Raw genomic sequence first — 21,685 nt, forward strand, 5'->3', positions numbered from 1 at the left:
CAAATCCCCTGCTGACTTAATCATGGCAAATATTGCGTGTCATTTGTGCACCACACTTGGACCTGGCTGATGGTAGTGGTAGTAATTCACCACTGCTGTGAGGGGGAACTCCTGGGGTGACGTGCCTTGTGCTCAAGTCTCTCTTCTCTCTTTCCTTTTCATCCCTCTTCCCCGTTTCTCTCCGTTGCAAACTGTCAGCCTGTCTCTGTCCCTTCTGTCTCACAGAGCAGAAGGACTCCAGAGACATAGTAGATAGAGACCATGTGTGATGCAAAGAATTATAAACAATATGGTAAAGTGACCACTTATAACCAAACAACAAATATGCATAACCACAATATCACTAATTCTGATAAACACTGGTTATCCACCTTATTTTTCATTTTCAGCCGTTTCTGAGGCTTCATTTTTTCTTGTGAATGAAACTACATTTTAACGTAGTTTCATTTGTCATCCTCTGCCACACAAAACATCACTACTACTACTCGCATGCTGTTTACCTTCCCATGTGCTAGTAGTCGTCCAGAGCCCGCCCTTCTCCGTGCTCTGGCCAATCACATAGCTGGAGCTGTACGAGGGAACGACTCCCACAGCCAATTGCTGCTTACTTTTTCTAGCACGTCACTCAAGGAAACATGGCGGCGCATGTTACCAGAGCTGTGAGACGACTTGTTCCCCAGTAAGTCATAGTTTATGTCTTTTATGCATGTCCTTCTCCCACATTCTTTCTGTCAATTGCAGGAAACCTTACCCGGTGACACAACGACGCTAATTTTGTTTTTCTCCGTGTGACGGTAGCAGCTGTTGGTCAAATGACACTTTGTAGGCTGGCGAGAAGTAACGTTACAGCAGTTAGCAACAATGTTTTGCTACGTTATATTTGTTTCTCATCCCTGGTATGTTTGTCAAAATGACGAAGCATACACTTCTTTTTGTACCTATTTGCCTGCTGCCTCTTGAATGAGTTGAGAGAAGCTGTAAATGTGCACAAAATAGACAGTATACAGTCCACTGACCGTGGCCCTGTGCTCTTTACTTCGCTCCTGAGCTTCTGCATGGAAAAAACATGTTCTTATTAATAATAAAAACACCCCTAAGGTAGTTATATAGTAAAGTACAAGACTGGCTGCTGGGAAAAGTCCCAGTGTAAGAGGTTAGCGGTAAAACGAAGTGTAGTTGTCAGCTTTTCCTTCTATGTATGTCACCTTGTGGGCTGTATATTTGTTTGATAGTGTTGCTGTGCAGCCAGAGTGTAGCTCAACCCACCTAACTGTCATATTGTTGCACAGCTGGTCTGGAGTCTGTAATAACTTTTCCACTCTTGTGTTGTCAATGTTGAGGAAGGGGTTCAATTTTGTGTTTAGGCCATCATTTTCATTATCAATTAATCTGTTGATTATTTTCCTGATTAATTGTTTGGTCTATAAAATGTCAGTAAATGGTGAAAAGTGTTTAACTTTTCCCCACAGCCCAAGGTGACATCCTCAAATGTCTTGTTTTGTTCTGACCAACAGTCTATAACCCAAAGATATTAAGTTTACTATCATAGAAGACTAAAGAAACCAGAAAATATTCTTATATAAGAAGCTGGAAACAGAATTTGGACATTTTCTTCTTAAAAATGACTCAAAATGATTAATCAATTATCTAAATAGTGGGCAACTAATCAATTAATCCTTGCACCTCTAATTCTGGTGTTCCTTGTTCCTTGTTACAGTCTAATTTTTCATACTAAACAACTTTCATTTGATTCCATGTTATGACACGTTTGTCTTATCAAGGGTCAAATGAAACAAACTAATCCAGCATTAATCTCAGGCGACCTGTACTAAACTGATCTGTGATATGGTGGCTGGGAAAGGTAAACGCAGCACAACTTAAAGAAATAGTTTAATATTTTGGGGCATATGCTTATTTGCTTTTATTGTGAGGAGTGTGTTAAGCACAAAGATGAAGCCGGGAGGTGGTTACCCTAGCTTAGCATAAATACTACAAACAGGGGTAAAGCATCTTGCCTGGCTCTCAAAAGTAAAAAAACAACTCAACCAGCACTTCTGGAAGGCACTAATTCACTCGTTGTATCTATCATGTTTAATTCATACACAAACAGAAACGTAAAAATGGCAGTTTGTGGTTTTAGAGGTAGTTATGTGCTGTAACTGCTTCTTGATGAACACCATTTATCCATCTGCCCAGTACTTCTGTGCAGAGCATCTGTGGATATAGGGCTGGTTGCTTGGCAACCTTACAGTGACAACATTACCTCAGGATGTCCCTGCACCTGGCTGTTGTTTAATTTAGCTTTTTTCTAACTGCATAATTATGATATCTCTGAAGAAACTTATGCCACCATTGGGGACAATTTACTGATTACTTGCATTTTCATTAGCTTTCAGTGTCTCCCAGAAACTACTGCTGTCTTCTGTACAACTCCAGGTGTTTGCATATTGCTTGCTTTTTTTCTGCAAGCAATATGCATCATGCAGCATATGTCTTGTCAAATTGGAGAATGTGTTCCTTAATTTGCTTCTGTGCATTTTTTAAATGAATGAGAGACACATATACACACAGGTGCTGTTGTTGTACTGTGGTCAAATACAACAGCCCTGTGATTAAGCCTACATGAGGGTTATAATGTGTATTTTTGTCCTGTAGAGAGAGTGAGTCATTTTTGTCCTGTAGAGAAAATGAGTGAGTGAGTTGTTTTAGAGAGGTGTTGATTTATTTTATGGTCATTTTGGAGGTTGTAGTTTGTAGTGCTGTTGAGTTACGTACTGCATTATTATGCTGTAAGTCATAGCTACCTCATTGATATAAGTGAGGTGGACAAAATATACATTATATAATAGGCTACATAATATTAGTATCACTTAACTGTCCAATATTCTGAAGAACTGTCCTTTTCAAACTACACATTATAAAAAACTCTTGACAAGATCCTGAAATTAAAGTCTTGACATTTTCACAGTATTGGCATGGCAACCACCCATGACAACCAAAGGTTTTCCGCTCTGCTTGGTACTGAGTAGCTGCACTGCACTTACTGGCACTTAAAGATTTGCTCAAGAGCTCATCAGCAGTCATTGTTTTCCCCCCCAAGTCCTCTATAGAGCACTTCTCGTTCACTCTGCTGACCCATAAATTTCCATCTATTGGAAACTGGAAACACTGTGGTCACTATCTTTCCTATTTATTATACCTAATATTTAGATAACTACGGCCTCCAAGAGACTGTTAGTTTAGTTTTATGACACCCAATGGAAGTATGATAATGAAGAAACCAAAGCCAAGATTAAGCCAATCAATAAATGAGTCAAACTTTGGTGATTTACATAAATCTGTCACTCGAAGCCAAGGTCAGTGGTGTAGTTAAATTTGAGAGAGTTGATTTGTTAGTTTGGTCATGTGATTTCACATTATTAATATTAGATTCTTCATTTGTATAACAATTTTGATAATCCAAGAAAAATGCCATCCATCTTCTCAAATGTGATGATTTGTTGCCTTTCTCTGTTTCATATTGTTGTAAAATGTTAATACAGAACATTAAACACCTCACAAACCAAAGTACTTCATATCATTCAAAAATCCAGTATTTCCATAAAGCAGGTCTGCACATTGATTTACAACTTTGCCTACAATTGCCTAATACAGTCTGAGATGTTAAAGGCAAAATCTCAGTATTAAAATGAATATCATTTCATGAAGGGGCGTGCAATTTCATGTTGTTAATGATAATACTGGTAAATCTTAATACAAAAAAACAGCTGTCTGAAAGTGAATGTAACAAAAACTTCAGTCAGACAGACAAACTGACAGTCTGGGATTAAACTGTCAGGGTTTAACATCTGTACAAATGTTTCTCAAACAATCATAACGTCCCACTTACCAGAGGTTTTATGTTGCTTCATAACACAAGATAATGTGATAATGCTGTAATGTTCACATTGTAGGCTAGCTGATATTTATAGGCCACAATTTATTAATCTTCTCTGACTGTTGCCATTAACAAAAAACTTCCTAAAGCAGTATCAGGTTATACAAAATAAAAATATAGAATAAAAATCTCTCCAATTAAACACAGGAAGAGGACTTTCAAGGCCTATAGAATGATAGAACGTAAGGTTGTTGTTCTAACATTTGAGCCTATCAGCTCTTAGATCAGGTGATTTTTCTGTGTTTCCCACAAGGCCCTGAAGTCTCGTAGTTGTTTGAGAACAACCATGTCACCTGGCTCCAAAAACCTCCGCTGCCTTGATTTTGTGAAGTTATCGCTGCTCATGTTTGCACGAAAACAGAGCAAGTCGGGATCAAGTTGGACAGAAAATCTAAATGACGTGCATTGTGCAGTGATTAATTCTACACAGGCCTGGCTAGTCTTGACCGAGCCTACTGGTTGAATGTGGATGGTGGAAGAAGTACCCAGATCCTGTTGCAATACCACAATACTCCACTACAAGTAAAAACCCTGCATATAAAATCCTACTTAAAGAAAAGTACATAAGTATTAGGGCTGAACAATTTCGAAAAAATATCTATTTGCATGTTTTTGACTGATATTATAATTGCAATGATTTGCGATATTAGAAGGAATGATAATTAACATCATTATTTTCATTTTAATTGAAAAGCATATTAAAATGATTATGGTGAAATTTTTGTGGGGATCTGTACCAAACAAAGATGTTTTCTTAAGTCTGTAGAATATGATGTCTAGGCCAGGACATCTCTGCAGCATGACAATATTTAATTTAAAATGATATTTCGACACACATTTCACCTTTAACAAATATTGTACCTTCTGTGATTTGAAAATTGCAGTAGGCTGTATTGCAGTTTTGATAAAATTTCGATCAATTGGTCAGCCATAAGAGGCATTATCAGCTAAATATACTTAAAGTATCAAAAGAAAAAATACTAATTTTGCAGATAATCTGCCCCTGTTATTGATATGTTAAATACATTTATAATGAACATTATTAATACTGATGAATCAATGTGTAAAGAGAATTTTACTGATGTAGCTTGTTGAGGTGGAACTAGTTCTAACTATTTTATAGTGAAGTAGTTTAGTCCAGTGGAGAGATGAATCTAAGGGATCGTGAGATGATTATTCTGGTATAGGAAAGAAGAAAAGTTCTGCTAAATACATCTGTATTCATTTTTTGGACTTTTTTCTTATATTTGCTTTTTTGTGACTTATCATGTTATTTTATGTAAATCTGAGAAGTAACTAGTAACTAAAGCCGTCATATTAATGTAATGAAGTAGAAAGTACAATATATCCCTCTGAAATGTAGTGGAATAGACGTTTCACATTCAAGTAACTCAAAACTGCAATGGCACTAGAGTAAATATACTGCACTTACATTCCCAATGACATCAGGCGTTCATTAACAGCTGGTTGCGACCACACATCATGACATATGGTCATGGCCTGGATGTCACATCTACAATCACATTTGCTACTAAAGCTGTGTGTCTATGGGTACAGCTCAGTAGTAGGCTATATGACAATAAATGAGTAGAACTTTACAGCGTTTTAATTGACTGAGTTTAATAGTCAAATGTATCCCCTTATTGAGTCATAATGTAAAATTATGCAAACACTTTAGTGCTTAGTGATGCCTGGTGGCGAAAAAGCAAGTGAAATGTGATACTGGTGGCATTCCATAGATAATCACCAGCTGGATACATCATGTTTTAGTCTGCACTTAGTAGAGGAAGCTAGTTTTAAGTTTGGTATTGATCAGCGGGACTCTGCTGACTGCTGTCAATACAGCAGGTCCATTTACATCAGTGACTCTAATGAGAGTTATTTTAAATCACACCACAGAGCCACAGCTCTGTCGCTCTGTCTGCTCCTCCAAAACATCCTGTGAATCTATGACACAGACTGAATACAGGGTCTGGTTGTGTAGATCTGACCATATTGGCTGAAATTACATTATACAATTATATTGTAATCATATTTGTATTGGTAGGTCTGTAGACCATATGAGCAATATTGTTATGACAAAAATATATATATATAGCAATATATTATTTTAAGGCTATATTGTCCACCCCTAGTCTCATGGTATATATCGTCATATCACAGACCCCTACTGTCTACAACATATCAAATGGACTGATGACTCGGTTATTAAAGTCTCAATCCCATCCACTTTTGTTTGTAGTGGTTTTATTAAGCTATATATTTGTCATCACAAACAGCCTGTTTTGGATGAGTTCTCAAGGAATTACCAGCCATGATACAGTGTTTTACATTAACACAATTATTGTTTTTCCACAGTTTAAATGTAATTACATTAAGAAATAAAAGCACATTGCATATTTTTGTGTGCATTTCTGTAAAAGGTAAGATTAGATCATGAGATTCAGTGACTGATGGTTAGCAGTCAAAGTTGTCTAGAGCTCTACTACCTCTTAGACTGCACACAAGTCTCATAGGAGGTATAATGACAAACTTCAAACTGATCTTAGAGGACCAGTGTGTAAGATTTAGTGGCATTTAGCGATGAGGTTGCAGATCGCAACCAACTGAATAGACCTCCCCTCACTCTCCCCTTCCAAGCGTATAGGAGAGCCTACAGTGGCTGCGAAACTTGCGAAAAACTTGAAAGGCCCTCTCTAGAGCCAGTGTTTGGTTTGTCCGTTCTGGGCTACTGTACAAACATGGTGGTGCAACATGGCGGCCTCCATGGAAGGGGACCTGCTCCCTATGTAGATATAAAGGGCTCATTCTAAGGTAACAAAAACACAACAATTCTTATTTTCACGTGATTATACACAGATTAAAGCATACTTACCAATATTATATTCCATTTCTGCCAAGCCCGTTGAGCTAGATGCCACTAAATCCTACACACTGCACCTCTAAGTGAGTTTAATATTCTAGTAATGTGTTTGTACTTACTGGTCAACAACATTGTGACATGTGGCTCTAATTCAAGGCACATGAATTTCCAGAGGCACAAAGATGATGATCCTGCCAAATGAGAGTGTGAACTGATTGTCACACCCGTCTGGTGTGTCTGTCTGCGTGTGTTTGTGCTTGTGATGATCGCCTAAACAAATAAGAAATAAAACATTTTCTCATTTTCAGTTGTCCCCTTTAACTTAACGTCCAATATTTTTCTTTAATAGTACTAATTTATTTTATAAAATCTTATCTTTCTGGATATTTTGTAAATATCTTTATTATATGCGATGTGTAGATTTGCGTACAGCATAATAAAAAAAATCCACCTTCCTAATAGGATTCATATTGAGTTTTTACTGGTGATTCTTGGAAGCAGTACCTACATGGTTAAATGCAGCCTCTCAGATGGCAGAAACTAGGAGAGGAATGCGTGTGCTTGTTTTATGGACAGCCTAGAGCCCTCGCCCTGGCACTGGCGGCAGACTGCTCTTTGTCACAAACACCCTCGTGTCAAAGATGCAACAGCATCCTGGAGGAAGCATTGACTGCTGCTATGAAGTCGACAAGTGATGAAAGTAGCCTAGAGGTTGTCAATTAAGAGAGCCAAGGCCTGGACCTTATAAGTTAATGGGCAGTTTCCCCTCACAGGGCCTGCTAGGGCTTTATAGCACAGCTTATAAAAACCCCAAGTGTAATGCACCCCTATAACGTTTTCAATTAAGAGAAGGGGCATAAAGCAGTGCAGACACTTGGCAGTCATGCTACAATGTTTATAAAGTGGCATTTGGCATAAATTGGGAGGGGAATTTTCAATTGCCCCAGTTGTTTTAAAGCAGCAGCTACTGTGCAGAATTTTATTTTGATGGCACTTCATGCTGACTGGAAGCATTACAGACTTCCTGGTGTCTTCCCATTACCAGCTCTTTTAGTTTGGTCATATGGACGCACAGCCTGAAGTTTAAAAGCCCTGTCTTCTCAGTTGTTAAAGAGATTGGAAACAAGATAAACAAAATTTTAATATCCACTTATAATATGATACAGTCCAAATATTAGTACAAAGTGACACTTTAAATGCATTAATCATTTCACAGTAAATTGGCAAATTTAAAACTGTCCTACAATACCAGAGGAATTTACATATAACGCAATTAAATAAAATGAAATAAAACAGAGCATTCTGTAACACCAGGTGTTTAACAGCAAGTATCTAAAAATCACAGATTATTTTTCATAAACATAATTGTGCACTACAATCTGCTTGTTTACAGTGCTGTTAGAAATGAGTGCTTAAAGGTAATCCCTTCACTCATCTGGTGTCTTCTGTGGTCGACCTGGCTTTGGCTTCCGGTAGAAAAATAAATGAGTGTTGAATAAACACCAGTGTGTTGACACCTCATTTCCTCATTGATTGGTGGTGGAAGCCAAGCTTGAGGTGTGTGGCCATAATCCAATCAAGCAAGTAAACAACCATGGGGACTGTGTAAGTAAATTCTTCAGCTATGTGAGGGCGAGCAGGTTGGCCAAGTAACCATATAAACATTATTCTGTTTAATGGTTTATCTAATCTTTCTACTAGACACATTCTTGGCCATTGCCTCGCATTATGAAAGTTTGAAACTTTTATGGATGTTTTTGAAAAATATGTGAACCACTTCAGAAAGCCTGTCTTTCTCCTTTTCCCTCATATTATGTATTAGATGTTCAGTCCCACAGTCGAACAGGAGACCATTTATTTTATCTAGTTCAATTAAACAACACCAGCAAAACACATGATGGGTTTGTCACTTTGTCATTTTTGAGCCAATGCATCAATAAATCGCTCTATTACCTGTTGTTGACCCAGCTAAGCTTGCCTTTGAAATCTGTTACAGGGCATTAAGTTAACACATGTTGCTGTGTGAAAACAAAGCTCTGTCGACTGGCGTGGGGACCAGCTGAGTAAACGTGGTTGAGGGAGCAGTGTGGAATGGCGGAGAGAAGAGGGCTACACTTGTCCCAGTGCAGACTAAGGTGGATCCATACGGCCAACAGATGGATATGTTACCCTGTATCTCCAAAAGAAAGAAAGGAAAAAAAAAGGCAACCCAAACAAGTGTCTCTGCTCTAGCACCGAAGCCTTTGATCAACAGCACATCTTCAGCTTCGGAGTAGGACTTTTCAGGACCCCAGAGTGCACATAGAATTGCATCTGTATAAACATGGCCAGGGAGGAATGTGTGAACAATGCAACAAAAGAATTTTGTTCTAGAAATGTGGGGCGGACTTGGCTAACGGGTGGTTTATGTGGTTTAGAGTTTAAGCGTGGTGGTCGGATTGAATGAGAAGCTGGGGAAATATTCTCTGTTTTTAATGATAACACAAGTGAGAAACCTGTGTTTTTGCTTTGTACAGATGTGAGCCAATACAAGTGTGGTGATGAAATCTCCACAGGAAAATAATCCTTTTTAAGAGTAGTGGAAGGTGTGAAAGAATTTTAAAACAGCAGTGTTGTGTAACTGGGTATTTTTGTTACAGCTTATGTAATTGCATTTTAATCAAATTATTTTCTGCTGTATCAGTTATGTTCTATATAAACTGCTACAGAAATCATAGGTCATGTAGGTGTCCGATGTAGTGCCTTAAATCTATTATATGTATGATCAGAATCTTTGATTGTTGCATAGACGTCAAATTATTTTACATATTACACATAGACCTCCTTAGGAGAGGCCACCCAATTTACTGTTGATAGCCATGACAAGCTGTAGCCTGTGTTGACCTATTTATTGAACTGTATTAGCATTTACTGTAGGTATGACTAATAATTTCTAATAGCCTCCTGGATGAGGGTGTTGGGCTTGTATAGTTTATCCCGTGTAGCATTAATTAGGTAGCAGTCAGAGTTGTGTGTGGGCAGGATATTGCTTCCAGGTTTGGAGTCAGCTCCTTTGTCAGAGGGCCAAAGGGTTTCTTTTGGCTACTAAATAGATACAGATTTGGGTTCAATTTACACTTCCTAAACCTGTAGGAGTACACTTGCATCACTGACATTAGATCAGTTTTTACTTGTCAGAGGAAAACTCTAGTCATGTCCCCTTCTCCTTTTCCAGGGTGGTGTTTTGGTCTTCTCACGGCACTGAGGTTGGCTCATTGCCATGGTGATGGTCGGCTAGTTCCAGGGCGATGAGGTGTAATTTACCCAGCATTTCCTGTCTGATGCACAACACCCTAATGGGTAAGGGCCTGCTTTTATAGCAGAGTGTTTGTTAACCAGGCACAGCAGGTGGGGTTGTGTATGTCTGTGTGTGTGTGTGTGTGTGTGTGGTTCTGCTTTAACATGTTTGTTTAAGCGTACAGTATGTGCACCTATAGGTGGGACTATCTGTAATAGAGTACATGGGTCCATGCTGTGGCCACTTGGCTGCAGTTCTTGGTCTAACCCCTCGGTGTCAGTATCGACAGCGTGCTTTGTGATGAGGTCTTTGAAAGCAGCTTGTGATCTTTGCTGTTGTACCAAGTGAAGTTCCATCTCATGAATTTCTCTCATTAAATAGTCCCACACTGTCAGAGTGACTGTCCAGGAAACTTTGTTTGGAATATCAATTACTGCGTCTGCTTGATAATGTTGTGCTGCCCAGACGAGGCCTGTTTTCTCTCAACACTTGGAAACAAAAATAGTATTATTTGCATGGGAGACTATGAGTACTAGTAGTTGTGGCAGAGGTAGTTGTATTGTTGCTGTAAAATGAAATAAAAAAGCTAAAGTGAATCACAGGCTAAAGCTTTACTTAAATTACATTTAATGCTAAAATATTAGTCAATTAATTGATTAGTTATTTGACAGAAAATCAGTGCTTGGCAACAGTTTTGGTAATCAGCTAAGTTTTTTATTGGATAAAACAGCAGCTCAGTTTTCTCCACTTCAGTGTCTGAGTTCTTTGGGGGGTTTTTTGACTGCTGAGTAAGCAATTCTAAGACATCACATGGGGGATGGGCAATTGTGATGGGTGTCTGTCAATTTTGACATTTTACAGACTTAATGATCAATGAGTAAATTAATATTCATCAGCTGCAGCCCTTATTGGCAAGAGATTAACTCAGTACTGTAGATGCATAACATTCAGTGTCTGTCACAAACAGAGTTGTGATATGACATCACATCCTGCTGATGTATGAAGAGTAAATTTAGTGGCCCCATGTACATAATATATTTAAGATACCTAATCAACTAATGATACAAATAATAAGGCTAGATTCCCCACGGTGAGAGGGGTGTAAATGACCCTAATGACTTTGTGTGTGTGTTTGTGTGTGTGTGTGTTTGTGTGTGTGTGTGTGTGGTTGTGTGTTTGTGAGAGAGAGATAGAAAGAAACTACTTTTTCTATTTCTGGATGAGACATATGGACAAACATTTTCGCTCTAAAAATAAATAAAAATCATATTTCTGATTTCTCTGTGCATGCAGAGAAGAGTTGGCTGGTTTCTTTTGGTATTTTGCCATATTTGGAACTGGCTTATAACTTCTCATCACATCACTGGCACAAGTTGCAGACAGGCAGCCTCCTGTTAGCACTAGACTTCATTAGAACCAGGTTTCAGTGGTACCACACACATTCAAACAGCGGGGCCATCTCGCTAGCATCAAAGGAGACTTTATACAAAGGGTTGTCTCTGTGTCTGTCTTCCCATCAGTGTCTGCTAATGATGCTGCATGCTGCACACTTTTTTAACATTGACAACCTCCTCTCCCTATCACTCATTCACACACTCAATCTCTGCTTCCATTTCTCCCTCTCTCCGTCTCTCTCCGTCTCTCTCTCTCTCTCTCTGTCTCCCTCTCCAATCGTGGTGTTTGTTTGGCTGCTGGGTTTTGTTTGTTTATTGTTTCCAGATGGCAGACGCAGACTTCATTTGTGTGGCTTTCAAGTTCCCAGAGAGCTTTTTACTGCCTTGGCTCAAGAGCTTATCCTGTTTCCTCTAGCCGGGCTTTATGATGGGCCCTTTATACGTAGCAACTGGAAACAACTGTCACAACCAGTATGCGTCGTGGAGAACAGGAGAAAGCCCAGAGAAAGTGTCTTTTTTTTTTTTTTTTTCCTTCTTCTGTATGCTCTCTGTTTGAACATCTTCATTAGTGACGGAACAGTCAATCCTCAGATGAGGGTGATTTTTCTTTTCCCAGAGGGTGAACTTCACTGGGCTTCATAGACTAAAAGAGAATGCTCATGATTGTGTTCACCACTCCGCACTTCAACTGCATCATCAGTAGTCCCACAGAGAAAAAGGATACAATGTGCAAAACTAATTCTTTGTTGACATGACGGTTAGGCAGCGCTTCCAGCTTCAGTAGTGATGAAGCTGGCAGTGTTTTTTTTTTTTTTTTTTTTTTTCCAAGACCTTGCTGGGTCTAGTCTGGGCATCATTAAGCGCTGTGACATCACTTATTTACAGGAACCCAGGAGGGTGACTCGCCCAGTAAATGTGGGGGAGGACCAGTGCATGTCTTTACTCATCGGATGCGGTTTTAAGACGGAGCAGTAATCAAAGCTCTCAGCTATATAAAACCCACCCCTTCTCCTTAAGGAGGCCTTTTCTCCTGGCTGCTGCTGAATGAGTGATTACCCCGGCATTCCAACCTGCCTAATCCCATTTTTAGCAGTGATTTAACACAGAGTGGTCAAGGCACTGCCTTCACTGACCTTACCCCCCAAAAACTGCTCACTGAAAGGAAATGTCAACCTGTTTTGCCTCATATTTGTAGGGCATATAAACAAATAAGTTGGCTGATGATGAACAGATTTTCTCAGGTAAAAGCCTTTATTCGGGGGGTTCCAGTAAGTTAGCTGTGTCCCATTCCTAATGCATTGAAAGTCACAGGTCTCCAATGAAGTCAGCTATAATCACAGGATCTATCAGGGCCCATGGTGTGTCCAAAGAGTAATGGTGCCATATATGTTGGGACTGGCAGCACAGTCATGACACTAACCCGCTCCTGACCCCGCACAAGGGGATCCAAGCTGAAGTGTGAGGGGATCCGACTTTAGTGTTCACGTAATCAGTGGTGTTTGTGTTTTACCACCACTGAGCGCCTGGCTGGCCGGCTAATCTCATCAGGGTTTGGGCTCTGGTGCTGGGGTGAGGGAGAGGACAGCCTAGCATGACCCATATCTCCGTGCCAGGACGGCTACAACACTCCGACTCTACCGTGCAGTTCCACCAGAGTTTACTACAAGGCCCTTTGCCAGGGTGTTTACTACTGAACTGTCTGGCACAACAAGATAATGCCTTTACTAATGCCCTCTAAGGACACAGCCACTCTCACTAAGGAGGGTTTGCACTTTTTCATCATGCCAGACCCTTTGCAACTACATCATAACATCGTACGGTAATAATGGAGTATAGACTGGGTTTACAGTAACAGGTTTCCATAGTGTTAATAAGTAGTGATACTCTGTCTCCCTAATGTATGTTTATGGGGGTGGGCAAAATATCAGAAACAGATTCATCACAGAGCTACAGCAATGCTCAAACATTAACCTGTATTTCAACCATCTCAAAAACTTCCACTTGTTTTCATTTTTTTTGTTCGGCTCATGTGTGCTTGTGTGTGCTCTGCTGCGTATATTTTTAAATTGCCCTTCTGGGGATGTATAAAGTTCTTTGAATTGAAGTGAACTGAGTTGAACTTACAGCCAGACATTTCACTATTACATCAGAGCTCATCTGCCAGCCTTTCTGTGCTGGTCAGACTGTTGCTACCAGAATTTTTCTAACAAAATCATCTGTAGCATTCACAAACAAACTAATTAACTAGGCATGCAATGGCTAATTTTGCATACAAATAATACAATACAACAATAACAACACAATGAGCCACATATGAACAAGGGAAAGGAGGAGTGATGCTGTTAGTTTACCAAACATTTTACCTTTTTAATACTTTAAAACTTGATAGAGGACCACTAAAGGCACTGTTCATCTGTTTTTCTTATTTATATTAATAATGACATTTTATAGTTTTTTTATGTTGAGGCTCCTGTTTGGCAAGCCATCATGCAGCTTGTATGTAGTGCATTGACCTGGACCTGCAGCACACCACCAAAAGTCTGCTGTTGATTATTTTGAATTCTGTGCTATTTGAAACATTTAAACAATAAATTCAGCTGCTTAAAATTTGCCACTCAACTCTCAGATGCTACTGCCAGTCCTGCAGCTAGCTGACCACATAGTACAGCCTGACCAGGTGATCAGGTCAAGTATTCCCCATATCTCACTCTTTCACTCTTCATCAATATAGCCCGCTTTTAGGGGGAAAAAACACAGACCAGGCAACTCTGCTTAGACCTTACTGGTAACTCTATGTGGAATTAAAATTACAAAATCGCTTGAGACCGTTAAAATATTGGTAGGGACAATTGTGCTTACACTGGCAGGAACATGTCCCTACTGTCCATACACAAAGTTTTCAGTTTGCATTTGGTGACCTCACTTGCATACCCTTTATATAATACAGTGCAGTGCAATGCCATCCCTAACTATGGCTTCAAAAAGGATCATAGAGATGAAACAACATCTGTCTGACAGACAGTGAACAGTGAACAAAGCCTGAACATTATTAACTTTGCAAGATTATGATTAGTTGAAGGGAGGTTGTTTTGGATTACATTAGTTTGTACAGGTGTGTCTAATTTCCTCCTCCATAGAGGTTAATGGCCGGCCACCCAGTAATCTCAACCAAGTGGCCACTAATCCCCATCAACAATCAGGCAACATGACTAAAACCATCAGATAACCATCTGAGAATTCATTTATAGAAGCCTTTTTGAATATATGTCATTGATGGCAAAATTGGTGGACAAGGTTAAGGCTGTTACCAATCTTGTAATATGTAAATGCTGTACTGCCTTTCTGTGAGGTTATGTAACTTAAACATGACAACAAACCTTTTGTCTCTGTTTGCCAAAGTGAGGCAGGCAGAGAGAGACCACAAATAAACAACAAATAGACAAATGCAAATTCTCATTCATTTGATGGATTAATGACAACCCTAATTCTGGTATAGAAATTCATATGTTTATACCCTTGTGATCTGTTTTTTTATGTTATACTGAGTAAATGAATTTTCAATTTTGGCAGGTTGTATGCAAGGCTCGTTTTTGATCCTAAATTGTGAAGTACCCTCACACAGTGTTGTTTTAGTGAACTGACACCGTTGCACTCACCCTGCTGCACCCATGGGATGTCAGAAACCTGCTCAGCCCCCCTGCCCCCCCTCCAACACACACTCACGCACACACACACAGGAAACAAATCAGCAGCTGGCTGTTTGATGGTCTAATTTAAACCAGTGGATATTTTTGAGCCATTTCAATCCCCTGACGTCTGTGTGTGTGTGTGTGGACACAGGGGCATAATAAAGGAAGTTCCTTTATGTGAGAGATGGATAGTTTTCCTATTTTGCTGTTAAGATGTTATTCTAAATATTTAGTTTTCCATTTTATGACACGGCTCGTCATTGATATGGATGCCAGAAATGGCGGCACCACCCTTTTGTGAGTACCTCGCAAGCCGCAGTTCACATTTATTGACGTTTCATCTGCCTTGCTGGGCTCCAAGTAAAGCACACAGTTGGTGTCTATTCACACCGAAACTCAGATCCACCACAGCAATGAAAACATTAATGAAAATTTGTGCATCTGTCTTTAAGTTCTTATAATTCACCCCAGACAACAGTGCTCTGTTCAGATTCACTGGTGTCTGGGTGTTGAGTTGTGTTCAGTTGGTGGTGAGGAGGAACTCCATATGGAAGCATTAGATCCAGTTTTGCAAAGGCTTGATGAGCCTTAACCTTTAATTTGCAATAATAATTAATACAGGATACTCAGACATCCATCTGGGAACATGTGTACAGATCAAACAAACCCTTTTAGAGTTTTAATCCTCACCCAGGCCTAATTATCACCTAATAGCTGATGTGGCAACAAACAAGTAATTATTATCTCTTTTGCCTCTATTAACCTAACCCACGAATAAAAACACCTCTGTGTATGGTAATAAAGGGTTAGTGTTAATGAAAATAGACCCCAGGTGCTAAATGTTTGTAGATTTAATTTGGATTTTAACTTCATCCTACCTAAGACCTTTGGTCTAGCATTTGCTGTTTATGTATTTGAATCTTTCATATTCACTAGGTGTGTGTGCATGATCAAACATATCATATTCTTATTATATTATCATATAATATTATTATTAGACAAATAACTTATTTTTATTTAAATGCATTAATCATAGCAGAGTCTGTTTTCGCAGAAATGTAGGCTGTGTATACTGTAAATCCCATTAGCTATTCATCAAACACACCAGGTTTTTAGACTGAAGATGTGTCACCTATACATTCACGACTGGTTCATTTGTATAGCCAACAGCCTGCTACCTAAGCTTATTAAATCAATAGATTAAAAACATGGCTTGCTGTGCTGTTAAAGACTAGAATACAGACATGCGCACCGACACACAAACACAAGCAGCATGGTAAGTTAGCTTATCTTTGATGTACACCGATTGACAAAGAGACTCCCTCCTATCAAAGGATTACAAATAAACTCCATTGAAAAGACTGATGCATAAAAGGTGGCCTATGTTCTGTCTGTTTGTCTTTGTTTGAAATCAAGTCTGTTATGAATTAGTAGTTTGTGTTTCTGCTTTTGATCTAAATGTACCACATGATGCAGAGTCCTTTTTATAGTGGATTTTTTTTTAAAGATATCCTCCCAGTTATATTAGCCATATTCACCATGAAAAGTGGACTATATATGCACCGAATCAGGCGGCAGTATGGGCCAGACCACAAGCAAATTGCCTTGCCTTTTAGTCCCATCTTCGATGATGCGGTACTTCCTCAGGCTTTTGTCTTCAGTTTGGGGCACAGCTGTCAGGCTAGGTGCTATCCATGCTCCCCTCCCAAAAACCTCAGGCCACGCGCCGCTGCACCCCAAACACTAAATAGGAGCATTAGACACACCATGTTAAGGGCTGCTGGTGTTTGAGCTGTGGCTGTGGGTGCGTGTCTTGTCCCATGGCCAGAGACATGCGCATTATCACACACACACATACACACACACATACACAACTGCACGCCACACTGCGAAAGTTATCTTCTGCTCCGTTCCCGTGTATAAAACAACAGATTTATTCTTTTGTGTTAAACGTCCCATTGTCCTATTATTGACTTGTGTTGTGACTGTTGGCTGTTGACCCCTCGCTCTGCTTTTAGTTTCCCCCGCCCAGCTGCAGATCTGCGCTGTGAAAATACCCACAAGGCCTATCTACCCATATGTAGTGTTGCAGATTTTGATTATGCACCACTGGCATCACACCTCAGCAGGGTATATCCAAACATGAAAATTAATTCACAGCTAAATGCTGCTATATGCAGTCTGAGAGGGAGAGGAGAGCAGAAATCAAACACAGGTTTACACTAGTGAGCAGCCCCAGCATTAAGAAAGAGAGCCTAAAGGCAGGCAGGGAGGGCAATGTTCATTAATGTGCAAAGCAGCTCATAGATGTAATGGTCATTTCAATAGAGGGAAGAGCCCTTTCATTGAGGGGAATTTCAATGGGCATAAGAAATTGACCTAAATAAAGTAGATGTAAAATATTCCTTGGGCTGCTTAAAAATCAAGTTAATGAAAAAGAAGAATAAAATCAGCATAATGAGCTGAAATTGTAAACAGAGCCGAGCTCTCACAGGAGAGCTACATTGATCAGTCTGACAGGAGAAAGTTTGGGCATCCTGGGGGCTGTTGTCCACCAATAAACCTCACCACTATCAGAAGTCTACCACACTTTGACTTCGCCTCTGTTTCTAAGCTTGGGATATACTGTATAACACAACAACTCACCCTTTCCCAGTTTATTATATTTTATGCAGGTGAAGGTTTTCTATGGGGATGACTTTCTAGCTGCAGCTATAGCATCATTTTAGTCTGGCTAGTATGAACTTTAGCATGAAAGTACTTGGGCATGACTTTGTCTCAGAGCAATGCAAATGGAATTGCCCCCTGATGGTTTGGAATGCACCCAGCTGGCCTTTAAAAGGTGATAATTGGAAAATACAGGATGAAGCCTCAGTCAAAGTGGGAACCTTGTAGACTGAGTTAGCCATAGCAAAGATGGAGCACAGAGATGTAAGAAGACGACGTAGAGAGGAAGAACCAAATACATGAAGGCTTTTTACTTTATGTTTTCTCTTTTGTATTTTGACTCCATCCTGTGTGCAACAGAAAAAGCTACGAAACTGCCATTTGGAGTTTGCAACAAATTCGACAAAGCCACTTCTTTCCCCAGGAGCGTAGTGATATAGGTGTTACTAACTTCTTTAGAAGGCATTATTATAAATGTAGAACATAGGGTGATTGCACACAAGTCTGCATGAAAATATATTTTCATTTACACTGCTTTGGGAATACTTTATATGGGTATGCCAAAAATGCCCATTTTATTGAATTTTTAGTTTAATAATACACAGTTTTGTTTTATTTTATTTATGTTGTTTTAATTAAGACTACTAAATAAGACGATTAACGGTGTTGTCAAACATGGTGACACTGATTCATCATCAATAAGTAAAATACACAAATGTAACTGCAGCACGTCCAATAAGTATGCATACTGTGAATTCCTGGTGCGTGAGTACGCAATTAGAATTCCGCACAGGAAAGGCAAACTTTGTCAGTACCATTTAAAACGACCACAGTATATTGAGAAGGCAAATACTGTATATTACACTGTTGTTAGTAAAAAAAAAATCCTTGCCATAAATGGTATCCAAAATTGAGTTAAATTAAATGAAAATCTTACAGATTATAACTTGTCTGGCCAATCTCTTCAACTGGATATACTCTTTAGCATCAACTAAGGGAACTGAGGGAAAGTTAAAATGTATGTTCCTACTAATTTTAAAACCTGACACAGCATTCCTTTACTTCTCGGGAAGGAAGTGGAGTGGGAATGTCAGGAGGCCTATACAAGAGCTCTTCCTTTTACAAGGCAAGATTCAAAGCATTTCTTCACTCCTCTCCTTGTGTTAGCCTAACCTAGTGTAAGCCTGTGCATCCGGTCTCCATTACTGTGTTCTCTTCCGAGAGAATGTGACAGTGATAAGGCTCTTTTGAAGTTCAGCTTTACTACAGGACCTCTACAGAGGGACAAAGCCAGCGGTCAGCTGCTAAACTGGGGAGAAAACTCAGCCAGGTTTCTTTTACTTTCCTGAGCTTTGACTATAAATGTGGACTTCTAAAAACTCAAAGATTTCTAGATATGTTTGGACATGATTCTGTGCTTCTGTTGGCAGACTGATAAGAATCCTAAGTGTTCGTATTTATGAAATGACCATATTTATGTGTGAATTGAGGAAAATTGTTGTATGATAACATTTCAAAAACACTGTGGTCATTAGGCTGCATTCCAGTCAAAACAGTCTGCAGCATGTCAACCGTCATGCCCTGTGTCGATCAGCAGACATTTCCAGCAACAATATGCCAACACCCATTCGGCACTTTGTTCAGGAAACCTTTCACTAACTCCAAATGGAAATCTTCTTGATGACTTCCTGAACCTCACGCCCGCTATTGCTATCTGGATTCCAGCAATGGACAATTTTTACTGTACTCCTGACTTTTGAACTCGACATTGCGTTTCTGTTGTGTTCAGGAATCACCACTGAGAATAATGCCAATGGCAACTCTCCAATCAGCTCGATGCCGTGTGTATATTACAGAAATGAACCCGAATTCAACCCACATTTGACTCTTCATACCAGGCCATCAGTCACAGATAAATATTTTGTTTTTGTTTTTTTTACTGTGCTGTGCTTCTGTAGGACATATGGTATCACTGTTAAACTATAGAATTACACAGGACCTTTGTGTAATTTTTTGTGTTAAAGGATTGGTGTGTTTCGGCATCATTAACTGCAGTGTAGTAGGGCTAAGTGATCACTTGTAATCAATATCAAGATTAACTGTAACCTCAGTAAAAATACACCTGTGCATATCAGTATTTTCTGTCCTCACCGTGGACCTCTTATGAATTCTTTGTACTGATAAATAAACTACATTTACTTTTTCAAGATATTCCCTTGTTAAGAACACTTTTCGGTATTTGTTTGCTAAAACAGGAAAATCAAAGAAGAATAGATTATTTTGACTTAAGGCCAACCTGACTCCACTCTGATGTTCAGAACACCTGCCAGCGCTGAACGCCTCCAAAGTAGCTGAGCTACTCTGCTATTTTCTGACAGTGTTTAGTCATAGTGTGCCCACACAACCACAATGGCATTTTTTCTGTACCAGCTCTTTTTCATCTCCAGTAGCTTTTTGATTAATTGCCCAATTCGAATCTGTAGTAACATTTAATTCTTTAGACTGTAAGCTTCACTTCGTCTTTCTTCTCTTGATTGCCATAGTCACAATATATCAAAGTGCTTTTAAATCTGGCCCTGAAATGTGTTGGTGCCAAACAAGTTGAAAATGTGACATTGAGTTTCCATGATCCTCCCAGTAAGGGAAGGAAGGGGCACTGGTTAATACCCACCCCCACCCACACCACACCACACCCTTAATGGAGAAATAGGCCAAGGTAGGGTCCTGCTCTTTCCCTGTCACTTTCCACATTGCGGTTGAGTCTGTGTTTGTGTTTCTGAATGTTTCATCTACTAACACAGCATCATTAGGTATGCTATGTCAGCCGTTACAGCCAGTATGACAGTGTAACTCCCTCAGTTCACTATTAGACCAACATTTGTCAGCCTTTGTCTCTATCCATCACACAGTAGTCATGTAATTTCACTCTCATTGCTTGTAGTGTGGAAAACAACAGTGTTGACATCTTCTGGTACCATATACTTTAAAGTTTATTAAATTATAATACTGGTAATAATATAGTAATATGTTTTATATTAAGACTAACACAGGGAAATATTGTTTACAAATGTCTGTAAGCATATCCAGGAATTGCTTAGTAACATATCAGGGTATTGCTATAAACAGTCCCTAAATTCCTTCAACATCAGGGTTAAACTAAACTATGCTCTACCTGAATGACGTTTGCTTGCCTGTATATAAGCTGTTGATATAACATTAGATGTGAGTCAGTCTGTATAATAAAAGAGACACCTATAGAATGCATCCAATAAAACCCAACATCCCTGGATTAAATACTACCTTCTTGAAGATTATAATAATAATTCTTAACATTTTTGTTGAGAATTTGTCAGAGAATTGTTGACTGAAATCTATGTTCATTTTCTGGCTGTAGTTTGTGGTATTGCTGTACTTGATGCATGATATTGTAAAGTGAAGCTAATATTTTGTTGTTTAAATAACTAGATAGATATTTAAGGTTTCTTTAGTAGCTTTAGACCAAGGGGTCCCTGTCAATATATATCATAGCATTATTATTACAGTCATTTTATGGTAGGTATAGTCAAGTAAAGTAACCTTGTGAGGCCCAGGTTGGGCAACGGGTTGTGGACACATTCACACCAAACATTGCCCCCCTCCCCCCTCCCAAAAAAAAAAACAAACAAGTTTTCTGTTGGTGTGAATCAGTCAGCACAAATCTGTAACACTGCATGGTTTTTGTTTGGCTTTGTTTGCAAATGTAGTTTTAACTGCACGGCTGTTAATAGTATTGGATTTCAACAGCTTGGCTGGTTGGTTGGATTTCTCCTCCAGCAGGTCAGAGTCTTTAACTCTGAACTCCTCTCCTCTCAACCGCCA

The 21,685-nt window shown here is 39.3% G+C and overlaps 1 protein-coding gene across 1 annotated transcript in view; it reads left to right on the forward strand.

Annotated features, from left to right (window-relative positions):
• The first annotated feature begins 598 nt into the window (after positions 1-598).
• Positions 599-21,685, forward strand: part of clybl (citrate lyase beta like) — a 69,645-nt gene continuing 48,558 nt past the window's right edge. Inside the window, exon 1 of the mRNA XM_067604050.1 lies at positions 599-679. Within this exon, the coding sequence (XP_067460151.1) occupies positions 636-679 (44 nt within the window). The 5' untranslated portion in view covers positions 599-635. The remainder of the gene's footprint in view (positions 680-21,685) is intronic.

The sequence above is a fragment of the Thunnus thynnus genome, chromosome 11, assembly GCF_963924715.1.
Source record: "Thunnus thynnus chromosome 11, fThuThy2.1, whole genome shotgun sequence".
Classification (NCBI taxonomy): Eukaryota; Metazoa; Chordata; class Actinopteri; order Scombriformes; family Scombridae; genus Thunnus; species Thunnus thynnus.